This window comes from Hemitrygon akajei, chromosome 8 (genome assembly GCF_048418815.1).
Source record: "Hemitrygon akajei chromosome 8, sHemAka1.3, whole genome shotgun sequence".
NCBI lineage: Eukaryota > Metazoa > Chordata > Chondrichthyes > Myliobatiformes > Dasyatidae > Hemitrygon > Hemitrygon akajei.
Window position 1 is genome coordinate 165,501,362 of NC_133131.1, and position 15,933 is coordinate 165,517,294.

Here is a 15,933-nt window from a genome sequence, read left to right on the forward strand (position 1 = left end):
TGTGTGCAAAATGGGGCTTTAGAGCATCCACTGACTGGGCATTACAGTACTTAATTCCTATTGGAAGCATATATTTGAATAATACCATATACCAATCTAAAATCTTCACTTTAAAATAATCAAGAAAAATTCTACCTTCTTGACGTAATTTCACATTATCCCCAGCCTTGATTTTTATGTTGTTCTTAAACCACTGAAAATCGACTTCATCATGTGAAATTTCACATAAGAAGGAAGCACTCTCCTGTTCAATCACTTCCAGATCTTCCAAAGGCCGAACTACTTTGATATCACGAGCTAAAGAAAAACAAAGTAGTAAATCTTCTATTTAATACTTGAATTTGCCTGCATAGAACTTCTTGCCTACAGTAACAATTTTCAAGCATAATTTACAGAATGTGGTTGAATAGGGTTGGGAGGGATAATAAGAGACTCATTGGGCCAAATGACCCTAATACGGCTCCTATATCTTATGGTCGTATATACACCTCTACCAAATCCTTGGACTTTGTTGGTTTTTGATGCAAGCAATGCATTTGACAAATAAAGCTATTCTGGTGTGTTAAATGTTCTTCAAGGGCATGAAATATGCCATTCTTGTACATTCACCAGTGTATTTACTACTTATCTGCCCTTGAAATGGCTTGCAAACTAATTGGTTCAGTGAGCAATCAGTGTGCACAACAAATGTCAACCTTGTAAATCCACAAACCAAACTACTGGTCTAGCTGTTTAAACCAGAATTCCTTATTTGATTTTCAATCCTTCCATAAAGGAGCATGGTAGAAATTGCACTTGCTGTCTAACTGTATCTATTTAATAAGTTCTAACCTCTAACTGCTTGGACAATATAGCAAGTTCATTAGAGATAAATTGTACGGTATAGTCATGCAGTATTGAAACAGGCCCTTTCGCCCAATTTATCCTCTGCAACCAAGGTGCCTTCCTGAGCTAATCCTATTTAGCTGCATTTGGCTCATCTCCCTCTAAACCTTTTCCTATCCATAAACCTGTCCAAATGTCATTGAAACAGCGTTAGTATACCTGCCTCTACCACTTTCCCCGGCAGCATGTTCCATATGCCGACCAATCTCTGAGCAAAAAAGTTACCTTTCAGGTCTCTTTTAAATCTTTCTACCTTCACCTTAAATTAAGATCATACGATATAGGAGCAGAATTAGCTCATTTGACCCATCGAGTCTGATCAGCCATTTTATCATGGCTGATCCATTTCCCTCTCAGTCCCAATCTCCTGCCTTCTCCCATATTCCTTCATGTCCTGACTAATCAAGAATCTGTCACCCTCCACCTCCACAACCACTGTGGCAATGAATTAGATAGATAGATAGATAGATAGATACTTTATTCATCCCCATGGGGAAATTCAACTTTTTTTTTCCAATGTCCCATACACTTGTTGTAGCAAAACTAATTACATACAATACTTATCTCAGTAAAAAATATGATATGCATCTAAATCACTATCTCAAAAAGCATTAATAATAGCTTTTAAAAAGTTCTTAAGTCCTGGCGGTTGAATTGTAAAGCCTAATGGCATTGGGGAGTATTGACCTCTTCATCCTGTCTGAGGAGCATTGCATCGATAGTAACCTGTCGCTGAAACTGCTTCTCTGTCTCTGGATGGTGCTATGTAGAGGATGTTCAGAGTTTTCCATAATTGACCGTAGCCTACTCAGCGCCCTTCGCTCAGCTACCGATGTTAAACTCTCCAGTACTTTGCCCACGACAGAGCCCGCCTTCCTTACCAGCTTATTAAGACGTGAGGCGTCCCTCTTCTTAATGCTTCCTCCCCAACACGCCACCACAAAGAAGAGGGCGCTCTCCACAACTGACCTATAGAACATCTTCAGCATCTCACTACAGACATTGAATGACGCCAACCTTCTAAGGAAGTACAGTCGACTCTGTGCCTTCCTGCACAAGGCATCTGTACAATCCACAGATTCGCCACTCTCTGGCTAAAGAAATACCTCCTCCTCATCTCTGTTCTAAATGGACATCCCTCTGTTTTGAGGCTACATCCTCTGGTCTTAGACTCCTCCATCATAGGAAACATCCTTCCCAAATCTATCCAGTCAAGGCCGTTCAACATTTGATAGGGTTCAATTAGATCTTCCCTCATTCTTCTAAATCCCAATGAGTAGAGGCCCAGTGCCATCTAACACTCCTTATTATAAGCCTTCCAATCATGGAATCATTTTTATGAACCTCTTTTTTGAATCCATGTTGCACATCCTTTCTTAAATAAGGGGCCTAAAGCTGCTCTCAGTACTCCAAATGAGGACTCACCAATACCTTAACATTGCATCCTTGCTTTAATATTCTAATTCCCACGAATTGAATGATAACTTTGCATTTGCTTTCCTTATCACTGACTCATCCTGCAAATTAACCTTTAGGGAATCTGAAACATCCTGAAGCCATATAAATTCAAGGGCTTTCCCACTTTCATTTTTCTCATTGCAACTTCAGTGCAAGACCATAAGACCAAATACACAGGAGCAGAAGTAGGCCATTCAACCTATCAAGTCTGCTCCGCCACCTAATTATGTGCTGATCCAATTCTTCCAGTCATCCCCACTCCCCTGCCTTCTCCCCATCCCCTTTGATACCCTGGCTAATCAAGAACCTATCTATCTCTGCCTTAAATGCACCCAATGACTTGGCCTCCACAGCTGCTTGAGGCAACAAATTCCACAGATTTACCACCCTATGACTAAAGTAATTTCACTGCATCTCTGTTCTAAATGGACCGCCTTCAATCCTGAAGTCATGCCCTCTTGTCCTAGACTCCCCTACCATGGGAAATAACTTTGCCATATCTAATCTGTTCATGTCTTTTAACATTCGAAATGTTTCAATGAGATTCCCCCTCATTCTCCTGAACTCCAGGGAATACAGCCCAAGAGCTGTAAGACGTTCTTCATATGGTAACCCTTTCATTCCTGGAATCATTCTCATGAATCTTCTCTGAACCCTCTCCAGTGTCAGTATATCCCTTCTAAAATAAGGAGCCCAAAAGGGATATACTGACAATTGTGTAGGCAGATTGACTGGAACTGCACTGACTTGTTATGTCAATTATTATTATTAATATAATAAAAATTAAGAATCAAACAACAAAACAGCAATAATTTTCTAAATAGGCTAACTTGAACAAAGTGAAGCAGGGCTGAACTCTCATTCGCACCAAACAATGTTCTGTTCTCTATCCATTACAATGTAGGGTATTTGGTAGATCAACCAATTTTGTACTTCAGTTTACAAGTTGATGAAAATTGGATAGCTTCTAGTCCTTCAGTTTTCAAAAAAGATTAACCTAGTTTTTTTACAGTTGAAGACATGGACTATGCATCTGACACCATGACCAATGTGGTTAAGATTAGCTCAGAATTTCATGAGGTGTACACAAGCAAACATCCCATCTTCTCTCCCTCCATAGCTTAGGGCAAGACCAGTACTCTTATATGTTGTCTCTGACCCTTTTATTTAATTTTGTGCTCTAACCTGTTGGAATTCCCTTTCCTTCCTTTATCCTCTGTGCTTCATGTATTCAAATAAAACTGTAATATTTTGTTTATAGAAATCTTCTCTATCTCAGTTTTACATTCTACATTTTCTCCATTGTATCTACTTCCATAATCATGCATCTTAAACTGTATTTCATCATTCAAGCTCATGCTTTGTTAAACCTTTCCTGGATCTTACTTTGGTTTCATCCTTATTATCAGATGGGGAAGGAAGGGGTGGAGATGCAACTGTGTCTGGAGACACAGCGGACACAACTTCATATTCTACTTGCATAGTCTAAAGCCCAAAAGCATGAACAGTGAATTCCACCTCTGTTCATTTCTCTTTTCTCCTGACTCACCCAGGTCCTCCCGTATACTCTCTTCTCTCCTAACTCTTCTCACTTCTCATACCCCCAGCCCTCAGTGTCCCAGTTTCTTACCCTTCTCCCAGCTGCTCAGCCTATCAACCATATACTCCACGCACTCAGTTCCCATCCCCTCCCCTCACTGTTCTCCTCTTGCCTAGCACACTTATCGTATCCTTACAGTTAACATCAAATATCACAATGTAAACTCATTACGTCAATTTTATTGCAAAGTAACATAAGGATAGCTTATATAATACAACTATTATTAAATCAAATGTCACAGAGCGGCAATAATTAAAATGGTAAATCTAGTTTCATTGGTACATTTCTCCATTTAGCCACCCATTCTTCCATGCATTATTTCATTTCTCAAACTAAAATTCTATGAATATTTACATATAATGGGTATGTTTAACAACAGTAGAATACTTCTAAATCACTTAATCCCAAGTAATAAAATATCTTCCTTTTACACAAGAATTTAAGTAGTAAAGTAGTAAGAGCAAGGACAGGTCCAATGAATCTTCAATCTCACCTGCTCTACGAAAAAGTAATGGCTGACCTCTAGACGCAATTTCACTTTCCCATGTGATCCTCATAATACTTCACAGACTAAAAGTCTACCTCAAGCTTAAATCAGTCAATGCCCACAGCACATTGCAGTGAAGATTTCCAAAGATTCACAACTTTCTCAGAGAAGGAATTCGAACCAATCTCAACTCTAAACTCAACTCTAATGGGTAAAACATATTTGTGTATTCACACTGTCAAAATCCCTTAGGAGCTTTTATGCTTCAGGAGATAATTTGTCATTCTTTTAATTTCCATAGAGCCCAGGCTTAATCTTTCTATTTCATTTAATAATTTAACTATTTACTGTTAGAAATTTTTGAAGATTGTAACACATGAAAATAAACCAGTTGACATAATGTATTTAAACTTTATGAAAGTCTTTGATATGATAACAAATGGAGATTATTAAACAGTATTGAAGTGCCTGGCATAATGGTAGTATAGTGGCATAGATTAAAAGTTAGTTAACAGATGGAAAACAGAGAGTAGGATTAAAGAAGTCATTCTTGGGCAGGGAAATAATGACTAATGGCACACAAAAATATATCAGCTGTTCACAATCTTTATCAATGATTTGAATGAAGAGATACAGTTTACAGTCAGTTCATGACACTAAACTTGGCAGCAATGTAGGCTTTGGGGAGGATTCAGAGATATCTAAAGGTCATAGGTTAAGGATGAAAAGTGAACTATTTAATGGGAACCTAAGGGGAAACTTCACTGTATGACACTCACAGGGTGGTGCAAGTATGGAATGAGTTGCCAGCAGAAATAGTAGATGCAGGTTCAATTGCAACATTTAAGAGAAGTTTGTGTTAAGTACATGGGTGGGATCCTATACACAAATATTTACATGTACTGTATAATTGTCTATTGTCTTGCAGTTCAGATAGAATCATTTTGGTCAAGCAAGCAGAGATATCAGAATTACTTTATTAAAACTTAACAGTGGTATCAATAAGGACTAATCACCACTAACCACATACCATGGACAGTGAGCATAGCTGATGACTTGCAATCCACCGCATCACATGTGTATTGTGCTTGGTGTTCATGTCCACATTGGTAAATGATAAGACTCCTTTTCCTTCCTTTAGATATAATACTATATCCTTTCCCTGGTCTAATTTCCACATTATCCTGCAGGAAGTTATAATGATTATATGAATTATGGTCATATATAGCTGTAAATTTAGTCATTATGTGACACCAAACTGATTTAACAGCACGTTCTTCTGTTTCTGATACTAGAAATATTGTTCCAATCTCTAGTCGGACAATAATACAAAAACAGTGCAAGGAAACATTAATGACTGAGATAAATTTGTAATTTACCCTGTGGCAAATCACTCCTAATATTCCAGACAGAACAGAAGGATTAAATAACTTATCAAACATAAATGTATATAGTTGTGAAAATGTAGGCCTCCGTTAGTCTCGATTGACATGGATATACATCTTGGAAAGTTTCCAGGGCGCAAGCCTGGGCAAGGTTTTTTTTAAATGGAACATAAGAAAGTCTGCAGATATTGGAAATCCAAAGAAACACACACAAAATGCTGGAGGAACTCAGCAGGTCAGACAGCATTTATGAAAATAAATAAAAGGTTGATGTTTTGGGCCAAGACCCTCCTTCAAGACTGAAATGGAAGGGGGAAGATGGTAGAATTTAAATCTAGAATTAAAAGCTTGTCTAACTTCTGAACAAAGATTTTTCTTATGTCAGACAAGAACTGTGAAACAAATGTGAGAAGGGCTTCATGGCTTAGATATAACCATTGCATAGGAATTTTGGCAATAGTGCATGCATTTCTGGTTGCCACTCCATAGGAAGGATGTGGAGGCTTTGAAAAGGAGACAAGAAAAGTTCACCAGGATGTTACCTGAATTGGACTATGTTAGCTATAAGGAGAGGATGGACAAACTTAAATTATTTTCTGTGCAGCATCAAAGGCTGAGGGATGACCAGACAGAATAAAGATCAGTGCAGAGGGTGTGCACTGATGAGTCTATCCTTGTGCTTCAAGAATTGCTTTTGCATAAGCATAATAGTGCCTCACAGAATGTCCAGGTTTAATCAATTGGAATTTATTATATCCAACTTCCTTGCCCCCAATGCAAAATCATACAACTATTTACCTTGTCTATATAGGCCATTCTAGTCAACTTTAATGAAAATATAATGCTCATATGATTTGCAGTTTCTGCAACTACACAAACACCTCCAAAGTACACCACTGTGCAAATATGTAACCACCTTTGTAGCAACCACCAGGGAAGGGTAGTGCCTTAACAGTACCTGACTGACACTCTAATCAGCAGTGCCATAGGTATTCTCTAATTTTCTGTTAAAACAGGAGTCATCCATTACTTTTGTTGAATTTTCTCTCATTAATTGAACTATTTTTGTATCTTCATACCTTAAACCATTTAACTTCTACGTTGGCTCTTGACAGTTCACATTCGAAAACAACTTTATCTTTCTCTGGAACTTTTATATCCTCTAAAAGTTTAACAAAGGTCACCGCAGGCTCTGTTTTAAAAAAAAATAAGAGTAACTACAATGTGCAAAACAAAACTTGCAAGTTTAACCTCTCTATTAAAATGTAATGAGTGGACAATTACTCCCCTCCGTGTAAGCTGTGTTTGGCAGTATCAACCAACCTGCATCAGCTCATCTCAGATGGATACCTCTGAGCACAATCAACATCCATAAAACTGAAATTCGAAAGAATGGTAAGTGATGGCCCTGATTTCATGGCAGAACTTGACTGAGTTTGACATCGAGGAGTTTCAATAAAAATTGAAGTCAGTGAGAATTAACTGATAAAAATACATTTACTGGAAGTTATAACAGCACAAAGGAAAACTTGAAGGCTACAGCAGCAGATTCTGAGGCAGGAGAGTAGACATTACTACTTTGTATCCAATCCATTTTAATTCACTTTGGGGTGTTATTTATTTATAACTAGAGGCTTTTCTTTTATACCACTGCTAATGCACAATGCTTACTAATTTATGACATTTTAAAACAATATTATGACTGGGAGAGCCAATGGGCAGCGGTTAGCCCTGTTAAGCTAGAGGAAGTTAGAGGATTGGGAAGCTTTTAAAAACCAACAGAAAGCATCTAAAAAGCAATAAGGAGAGGGAAAAAAGTTCTAAGTAAATTTTATTTTCAGAGTTCATGTCACCACATACAACCTTGAGGGCATACTCAGCAAATCTAGAGGATAATAACTGTAACAGGATCACTGAAAGATCAAGTCAAGTGCAGAAGGCAGCAAGCTGTGCAAATGCAAATATAGAGATGAAATCTGAAGGTAATCAAGTCAGCAATATAAGAGGATACCAATTTTTTTTTCAGATTATACAAAGAATAAAAGAAAGGCAAGTGTGGATACCAGGCTGCTGGAAAATGACACTTGAGAGGTAGTAAATAATGGGAGACAAAGAAATGGCAAATGAACCCAACAAGTATTTTGCATCAGTTTTCACCATAGAAGATGCCAGTCATGTGCCAGAAATTAAATTACTAAGAAGAAGATGCTTGGGAAGCTGAAAGGTCTAAAGGTAGATAAGTCACTTGGACCAGATGGCCTAAACCCCAGGGTTCTAAGAGGTTGCTGAAGAAATTGTGGAGACACTAAGTAGTGATCATTAAGGAATCACTAGATTTTGAAATGGTCTTGAGGACTGGAAAACTACAAATGTCACACCACTCTTTAAGAAGGGAGAGAGGCAGAAAAAGGAAATTATAGGTCAGTTAGCCTGACTTCAGTGGTTGGGAAGCTGTTGCAGTCCATTATTAAGGATGAAGTTTTGGGGTATTTGGAGGTACTTGATAAAATATGCCAAAGTCAGCATGGTTTCCTTAAGGGGAAATCTTGCCTAACAAACCTACTGGAATTTTTTGAAGAAGTAACAGGCAAGATAGAAAACGGACAGTCAGAGGATGTTGTTTACTTGGATTTTCAGAAATCCTTTAACAAGATGCCACACATGGGGCTACTTAAACAAGATTAACGGAAAGATACAGGCATGTATAGAAGATTGGTTGACTGGCAGGAGGCAAAGAGTGGGAATACAGAGGGCCTTTCCTGTTTGGCTGCTGGTGACTACAAGTGTCCCACAGAGGTTGGCATTGAGACCACTTTTCATGTTATATGCCAATGATTTGGTTAAAGGAACAATGGCTATATTTGTGGATGATACAAAGATAGGTGGAGGGGCAGAGTATTGAGGAAGCTGGGAGTCTGCAGAAGGACTTAGATTACAAGAACCAGGAAAGTAGTGACAGATGGAATACAATGTAGGGAAGTGTTTGCAGAAGGAATAAAGGAGTAGATTACTTTTGTAAAAGGGAACAAATTCAGAAATCTGAGGTGTAAAGCAATTTCGGAGTCCTAGTACAGGATTTCCCAAAGGTTAACTTGCATATTATGTTGGTAGTAAGGAAGGCAAATGTAATGTTAGCTTTCATTTCAAAAGGACTAGCATATAAAAGCAGGGATGGAATGCTAAGGCTTTATAAGGCATTGGTCAGACTTAACTGAGTATTTTGAAGTTTGGGTCTCTTATTTAAGAAAGGATGTGCTGGCATTGGAGAGGGCTCAGAGGGTGTTCACAAGAATTATCCCAGGAATGAATGTGGAGTGTTTAATGGCTCTGGATCTGTTCTCAATGGAGTTCAGAAGAATGAGGTGGGGGGGGGGGGTGGTGGAATCTCATTGAAACCTATTGAATATTGAACAGCCTGGATAGAGTAGATGTGGAGAGGATGTTTCCCATAGTGCAAGAGTCTAAAACCAGAGGGTACAGCCTCAGAATACAAGGATATCCCTTTACAACAGAGATGAAGAGGAATTTCTTTACCCACAGTTGGTGAATCTGTGCAATTCATTGTCACACACGGCTGTGGAGGCCAAGTCATTGGGTATACTTAAGGTGGAGGTTGATAGGTTCTTAAGTAGTAAGGGCATTAAAGATTACAAACAGAAGGTAGGGGAGTGGAGGTGAGAGGGGTAATAAATCAGCCATGATTGGAGTGGCAAAGCAGATCTGATGGACTGTATGGCCTAATCCTGCTCCTATGTCTTATGGTCTTAACCCAAAGCAAAGTATGTGACTTGCTCTTGTACTTTAAAGATTTACCTGTTACATTGAGTCTTCCAGATGAGTGTATACCTTCAGCTTTGAAACTAATTAGTCCTGAATCCTCAATTCTCAAAGCAGACAATGTCAGAGCATGTTTCTTGCCCTGTGTAGTAATCTTGCAGTTGGGACCTGATTTCAGTCTGATATTATCCTTCAACCAGGTTACATCCACTTCTTCATGAGACAGCTCAACTTCAAAAGTGCAAGTTTCTTTCTCATGCACGTTCACCTCTTCCAATCCTTTGATCAGTTTAATTTTTCTCACTAATTAAGCCAAGATATTTTATTATTATTATTAATGCATTATTAAAACACAAAACATTAAATGCAACAAATCACAAATTGGTCAAATTGCATGACTTTTTCATAAAGATAGCTTAATAATTGAACAGCGAAATAAGCCATTTTAGACCCCATACATTCATGATAAACATCACTCTGAAGTAGATAAGAATTTGGCTTGCAGAGTTTGTAGCACTGAGAAAAATAGGATTCATGCCTTGCATTATGGTCTGTTTTAGGAACATGAAAAGCACAAATCATCAGTCTGCATTATAGCTATGAACATAACTTGAAATTTTGATTGAAGTTTGCAGAAAAAGTAAAATCACAGAGAAGTCCTGGTCTATCCAACTTAGTCAGGAACAATTAAGAAATATCCTTATTCAATCCGGATATCAAAGATAAACCAGGTAATCACAAGCCCGTGAGACCAATGTCATCTCCAACCTCCCTGACCTGGGATTCAACACTTCCAGCTAGATCCTTGATTTCCTAACCAATAGACACAATCAGTAAGCATAGGCTGCAACACTTCCACTACACATATCCTTTACACTGATCCGTCATAAGACTGCGCCCACAGGCTAATTTACTCCCTATACATACACATTCTGTTCTAACTTCATTGACAAGTTTGCAGATGACACCACCATAATATGCTAAATCACAAATAAGGCAGACACAATTTCAATAACTCTTCAGGAGTGAGCTATACCAGCTAGCTGAGTGCTGTCACACCAACAACCTTGCACTCAACAACAGTAAGACCAAGGAGCTGCTTGTGGACTTCAGAAAGGGTACACCAACTAATTCTCATAGAGGAATCAGAGGTGGATAGAGTGAGCAATTTCAAGTTTTTGGTATCAATATCTCTGAGGATCAAAGACGGCAAGACAGTGGCTACATTTCATTAGGAGTTTGAGGAGATTTGGTTTGTCTACAGATATACCGTGGAGAGCATGGTGACAGACACCACTGCTAGTGGGGGAGGGAAGCTACTGCTTAGGACCGTAAGAAGCTAAAGAAAATTGTAAAATTAGTCATTTCTCCATGGGTACTAGCCTCTGTAGTATCTAAGACATCTTTAAGGAACGGTGCCTCAGAAAGGCAGAGTCAATTATTAATGACTCTAATAACCAAGGACATTCCCTCTTCTCATTGCTACCAGCAGGGAGGAGGTACAGAAGCCTAATGTTACAGGACTGGGGAGAATGCCTTATGAGAACACAAAATGCACTGCAGATGCTGTGGTCAAATCAAGACGTACAAAAAAGCTGGATGAACTCAGCAGGTCAGGCAGCATCCGTTGAAAAAAGCAGTCAACATTTCGGGTCGAAACCCTTCGTCATCCTTAAGATAAGGGTCGAAACCCTTATCTTATACATGTATGAGGGCATTACAGCTTATTTAAGCAACATTAACTTTAATAAGATATTTGTTAAGGTCTCACATGGAAAACTAATCCAAAAGATAGCACCTACAAGTTCCAAGTCAGGTTAATAAGTTGGACCTAAATTCGACTTGCTTGTAGGAGAGTAAGGATGGTGTTGGAGAGTTGCTTTTGTTTTGGAAATAAGTGACCAATGGTGTTCTACAGAAATGGGTCCTGTAACTCTACTGTTTGTTAGTTGCATTAACCATTTGAACATGATGTTTAAATTTTCTATATTTATTTGTTTATTTTGCCATTTTCTTACCTTCAACACTGAAGCCAAATCTCAACTGATCTTCTAATATGACACCATTTTCTACTGTTTCCAGTGAAATGAGTCTCCTAAGGATTCCATAAGGTTGTTATAGCCAGGGGTGGTAATGGGGATAAGCTTCCACTACCTATTAAATGCTCCCAGTTGTGTGCGTCTCAAATAGCCTCTGACAACCAAGTCCAATTCCTGGCCTTCACGTGTGGCTTAGCTACTAAGCCTGGCAGAACCGTTTCCACTGACGGGAGAAGGGGCAAAGGTAGGTAACTGGTATCTTAAAACCAGTTGCTTCGAGCAGACACGGCTCATCAGCTGTGGTTGGCAGCTCATCCAGAAGGAAAACTCTGATCTCAAACCTCTGCTGCCTTGTGGCTATACCCACTCATGGGAAAGGCTTCAGAAGCAACCCCCGAGGGAAAAATTCAGAGCTGGAGTCCATAAAGCAGTCATACATTGAGTTCAATGCTGACTAGCAATGCCTGCAACACTGCTGGTACCAAACTGTATTGGTCTCTGCTGTTCATTTGGGTTCATCAGATGCATGGAGGGAGAGAGCTTGCTACATGGGCAACAGCTTGCTCTCCATATCGTACTGCCTGGGTTTGCATATCTAGACAGCTAGGACTAAGACTCAACATCCATTGTCAACTCTGACCAATGGAGGCCCACGCCATGGATCTTTGCAGGCATCCACAATCTCCCTTCTGCCATTATACTTACATAATGGGAAAGAAATAGCAACTTAGATTGTCAATATCTAGTATTATTGAACAAAATGTAGAAAATGGGATTTTGCTCAGACAGCTGAACTTACTTTCAACAGTTAACCTTGCTTTTGTCTTTTCATGAAGTGTTTCACAAGTGTAATTACCACGGTCAGCTAATCTCACATCTTTAATAGTAAGGATTTGCTTGTTTCCATCCACTGTAATGTCTATTCTACCATCAGGCTGGATGACGACATTGTTTTTCATCCACTTGATATCACTGCAAGGTTTTGTGAGTTCTACTTCCAAAATAACTGTCTGTTTTTCTTCAATAGTGATGTTCTCCAATTTCTTCTTAAACAAGGCTGGAGCTTCTGCAATAAAATTTCAAAGGAAATTATATCATTGTAGTGTTATGAATTCCTAATCCTTGTCACCATCTGGAAGGAATAATTTATAATTCTATCAATGATCTAAATCTACAAACCCTCAGAATATGACCTCTCTGTTAAATGAAATGCTTACTGATCCAGACCCTTATTGATCCTCTATTGTTGCATCACAACTGGGTAAACAAAGATCTTAAAGATTTTTTAAGATTAACATATTTGTTCTATGCACATCAAAGCATATAGTAAAATGTGTTATTTATGTCAACAGCCAGCATAGTCTGAAGATTTTGTTGGGGGCAGCGTGCAAGAGTCGCCATGCTTCTGGCATCAACACAGCATGTCCACAACTTACTATCTATATGTCTTTGGAATATATCTGGGAGGAAACCAGAGCACCTGGATGAAACCCATACAGTCATGGAGAGAATGTACAAATTCCTTACTGGCAGCAACAGAAACTGAACCCATATGGCTGCCACTGTAAAGCATTATGTTAACTGCTACATTACTGTACACATCAACTGCACTGCCCAAGACTCCAGGAAGCCATCAAGGAAATCAGACTCCCCTCCACTCATTCTGTCTACACTTACTGCCACCTTGGGAAAGCACCAACACGATAAAAGACCCCTTCTCTCTTCTCTGTACCACCCAACTCTCCGAATCGGGCAGAAAATACAAAAGCTTTAAAATAGGTACCAATCAGTCTCAAGGACAGCTTGTATCCTCTAGTTAAGCTCTTAAACAAACCTCATACATGAGGTTTGCACCTTGTCATGGCCCTTGCACCTTATTTCTCTACCTGCAATTCACTTTATCTGAAATTTCAAAATTTTATTTTGTATTCCGTTACCATTTTTCCTTTTGTACTAACTTGGTGTATTAATGTTTGGTACGATCTGTCTGGATAGCATGCAAAACAAAGACTTTTTAAAAACTGTATCTTGGTTTCATGTGATAAAATAAACCAATTACTGATCTCAATTAAATCTGCCAGCCATCTCTACTCAAATAAAAACCCAACCTAGCCAATTTTCCTTGGACTTGCATTAACTAGAATTTAGAATAATGAGAGTAGACTTCAATGAAATTCAAACAAGATTCTCAAAAATCTCACTATTTAACCTCTAAAGTGCAATCATTTCCTTCTGAGAATTGGGGTAAAAAGTCCTTTAGCTGTGGCCTAGTTAATGCTTTATAAATTGTACCAAGATCACCCTGCATGTACGATCTTTACCTCAGACAGTAAAGAATATGAATACCTTCTTTTCTATCTTCTCATCTGTTCTGTTAACCAGAGTTAGTGCACCTACAAGTGTTTTTGACTATCACAAAGGATGGATTAAATTGCACATAGTTACTCATTCTATTTGTTTTTCCATTTCAAATTAAATGCTTCATGCTGACAATTTTTCAGGCTTCCAGCATCATGCAAATAGCCAGAGAAAATTAGAAAATAAACTTAATGCTTCCCTCCATTTCACTTAACAATGAAATATGATTTGGTTAAGCCTGGCTATTCAGCTTCTTCTAAAGATGAAAAAACTATTATTTTCTCCTCAAACTTTATCTCATCCAGTATTTCATATTACTTGTCCATTTTTCACAGCTTTCCCCTCTTCTGTGAAGACAATGAACCATTTCCAGATCTCCCTCTCCCTCACTGATTAACCTCATCAGCATTTTGAGTTTCTGTTATTATTATTTTCAAGTTGCAATTTCCATTCCACTTTCACTCTCTTAGTATATTGCTGAATTGTAAAACAGCTGCTTTACAAACCCTGGAGTTAAAGGCTCCAAAAGGTATTCAGCCCCTTACACATGCATACAGGACTTAACAGCTGAATCAGGCTTACTTTAAAGGGCTCTATATTTGTACTTATTCAATACAGACAAAACATGTACAAATGTTTTTGCTTTTTACATTTTGGGGTCTCAACAGTCTGATTTATTTGATTTTTTTTTTAAAAAACCACAGACTGTCTCCTAAAATTTCCATTTTAATCAGTCTTGTTAACCTTTGAAAATTCACAGCAACTTTACTATTAAAGCCAAAACATAGATACAGTGTCTTTAAAAGCATTCATCTGCTTTGGAAGTTTTCATGTTTTATTGTTTTACAACTTTGAATCACAGTGGATTTAATTTGGCTTTTTCTGACATTAACCAACAGAAAAAGACTCTTTCATGTCAAAGTGAAAACAGGTGTCTACAAAGTGATCTAAATTAATTACAAATATAAAACACAAAATAATTGACTGCATAAGTATTCACCCCCTTCAACTCAGTATTTAGTAGATGCACCTTTGGCAGCAATTACAGCCTTGAGTCTGTGTGGATATCAGCTATCAGCTCTGCACATCTGGACTCTAATTTATCCCCATTTTTCTTTCCAAAACTGCTCAAGCTCTGTCAGATTGCATTGGGATCGTGAGTGAACAGCCCTTTTCAAGGCCAGTCACAAACTGTCAATTGGACGTTAACTTCGTTGTTTTAAGCCATTCCTGTGTAGCTTTGGCTTTATGCTTAGGGTCATTGTCTTGCTGGAAAACAAATCTTCTCCCAAGTCATAGTTCTCTTGCAGACTGCATCAGGATTTCCTTCAGAAGTTTCCTGTATTTTACTGCATTCATTTTACCTTCCAGAGCCTGCAGCAGTGAAGCATCCCCACAGCAGGATGCGGCCACCACCATGATTCACGGTAGGAATGGTGTGTTATTGATTATGTGTGGTGCTTGGCTTATGCCAAACATAGCATTTAGTCTGATGACAAAAAAGCTCAATTTTGGTTTCATCGGACCATAGAACTTTCTTCCTGCAGTGTTCAGGGTCTCCTACATGCCTTCTGGCAAACTCTGGCTGAGATTTCAGGAGAGTTTTTTTTATCTCTTTGCTGTGACTGGTGAAGCATCCAGGCAACAGTTGCAGTTGTGTAGTCTCTCTCATATCAGCCACTGAAGCTTGTAACTCCTCCAGAGTTGTCACAGGTCTCTCGGTGGCCTCCCTCACTAGTCCCCTTCTTGCACAGTCACTCAGTTTTTGAAGACAGCCTACTGTAGGAAGAGTTACAGCTGTGCCATATTCTTTCCATTTCTTGTTGATTGATTCCAAGGGATATTCACTGATTCAGAAATTTTCTTGTATCCATCTCCTGACTTGTGCTTTTCAGTAATTTTTTTCCACAGAGTTGCTTAGCGTGTTCTTTTCTCTTCATGGTG

General features: G+C 38.6%; 1 protein-coding gene across 1 annotated transcript in view; it reads right to left on the reverse strand.

Annotated features, from left to right (window-relative positions):
* Positions 1-15,933, reverse strand: part of LOC140732397 (obscurin-like) — a 530,964-nt gene that overhangs the window by 431,284 nt on the left and 83,747 nt on the right. The window contains exons 14-18 of the mRNA XM_073054987.1: positions 12,431-12,697; positions 9,629-9,895; positions 6,895-7,007; positions 5,461-5,614; positions 136-297 (exon numbers count right to left, since the gene is read on the reverse strand). Of these exons, the coding sequence (XP_072911088.1) occupies positions 136-297; positions 5,461-5,614; positions 6,895-7,007; positions 9,629-9,895; positions 12,431-12,697 (963 nt within the window). The remainder of the gene's footprint in view (positions 1-135; positions 298-5,460; positions 5,615-6,894; positions 7,008-9,628; positions 9,896-12,430; positions 12,698-15,933) is intronic.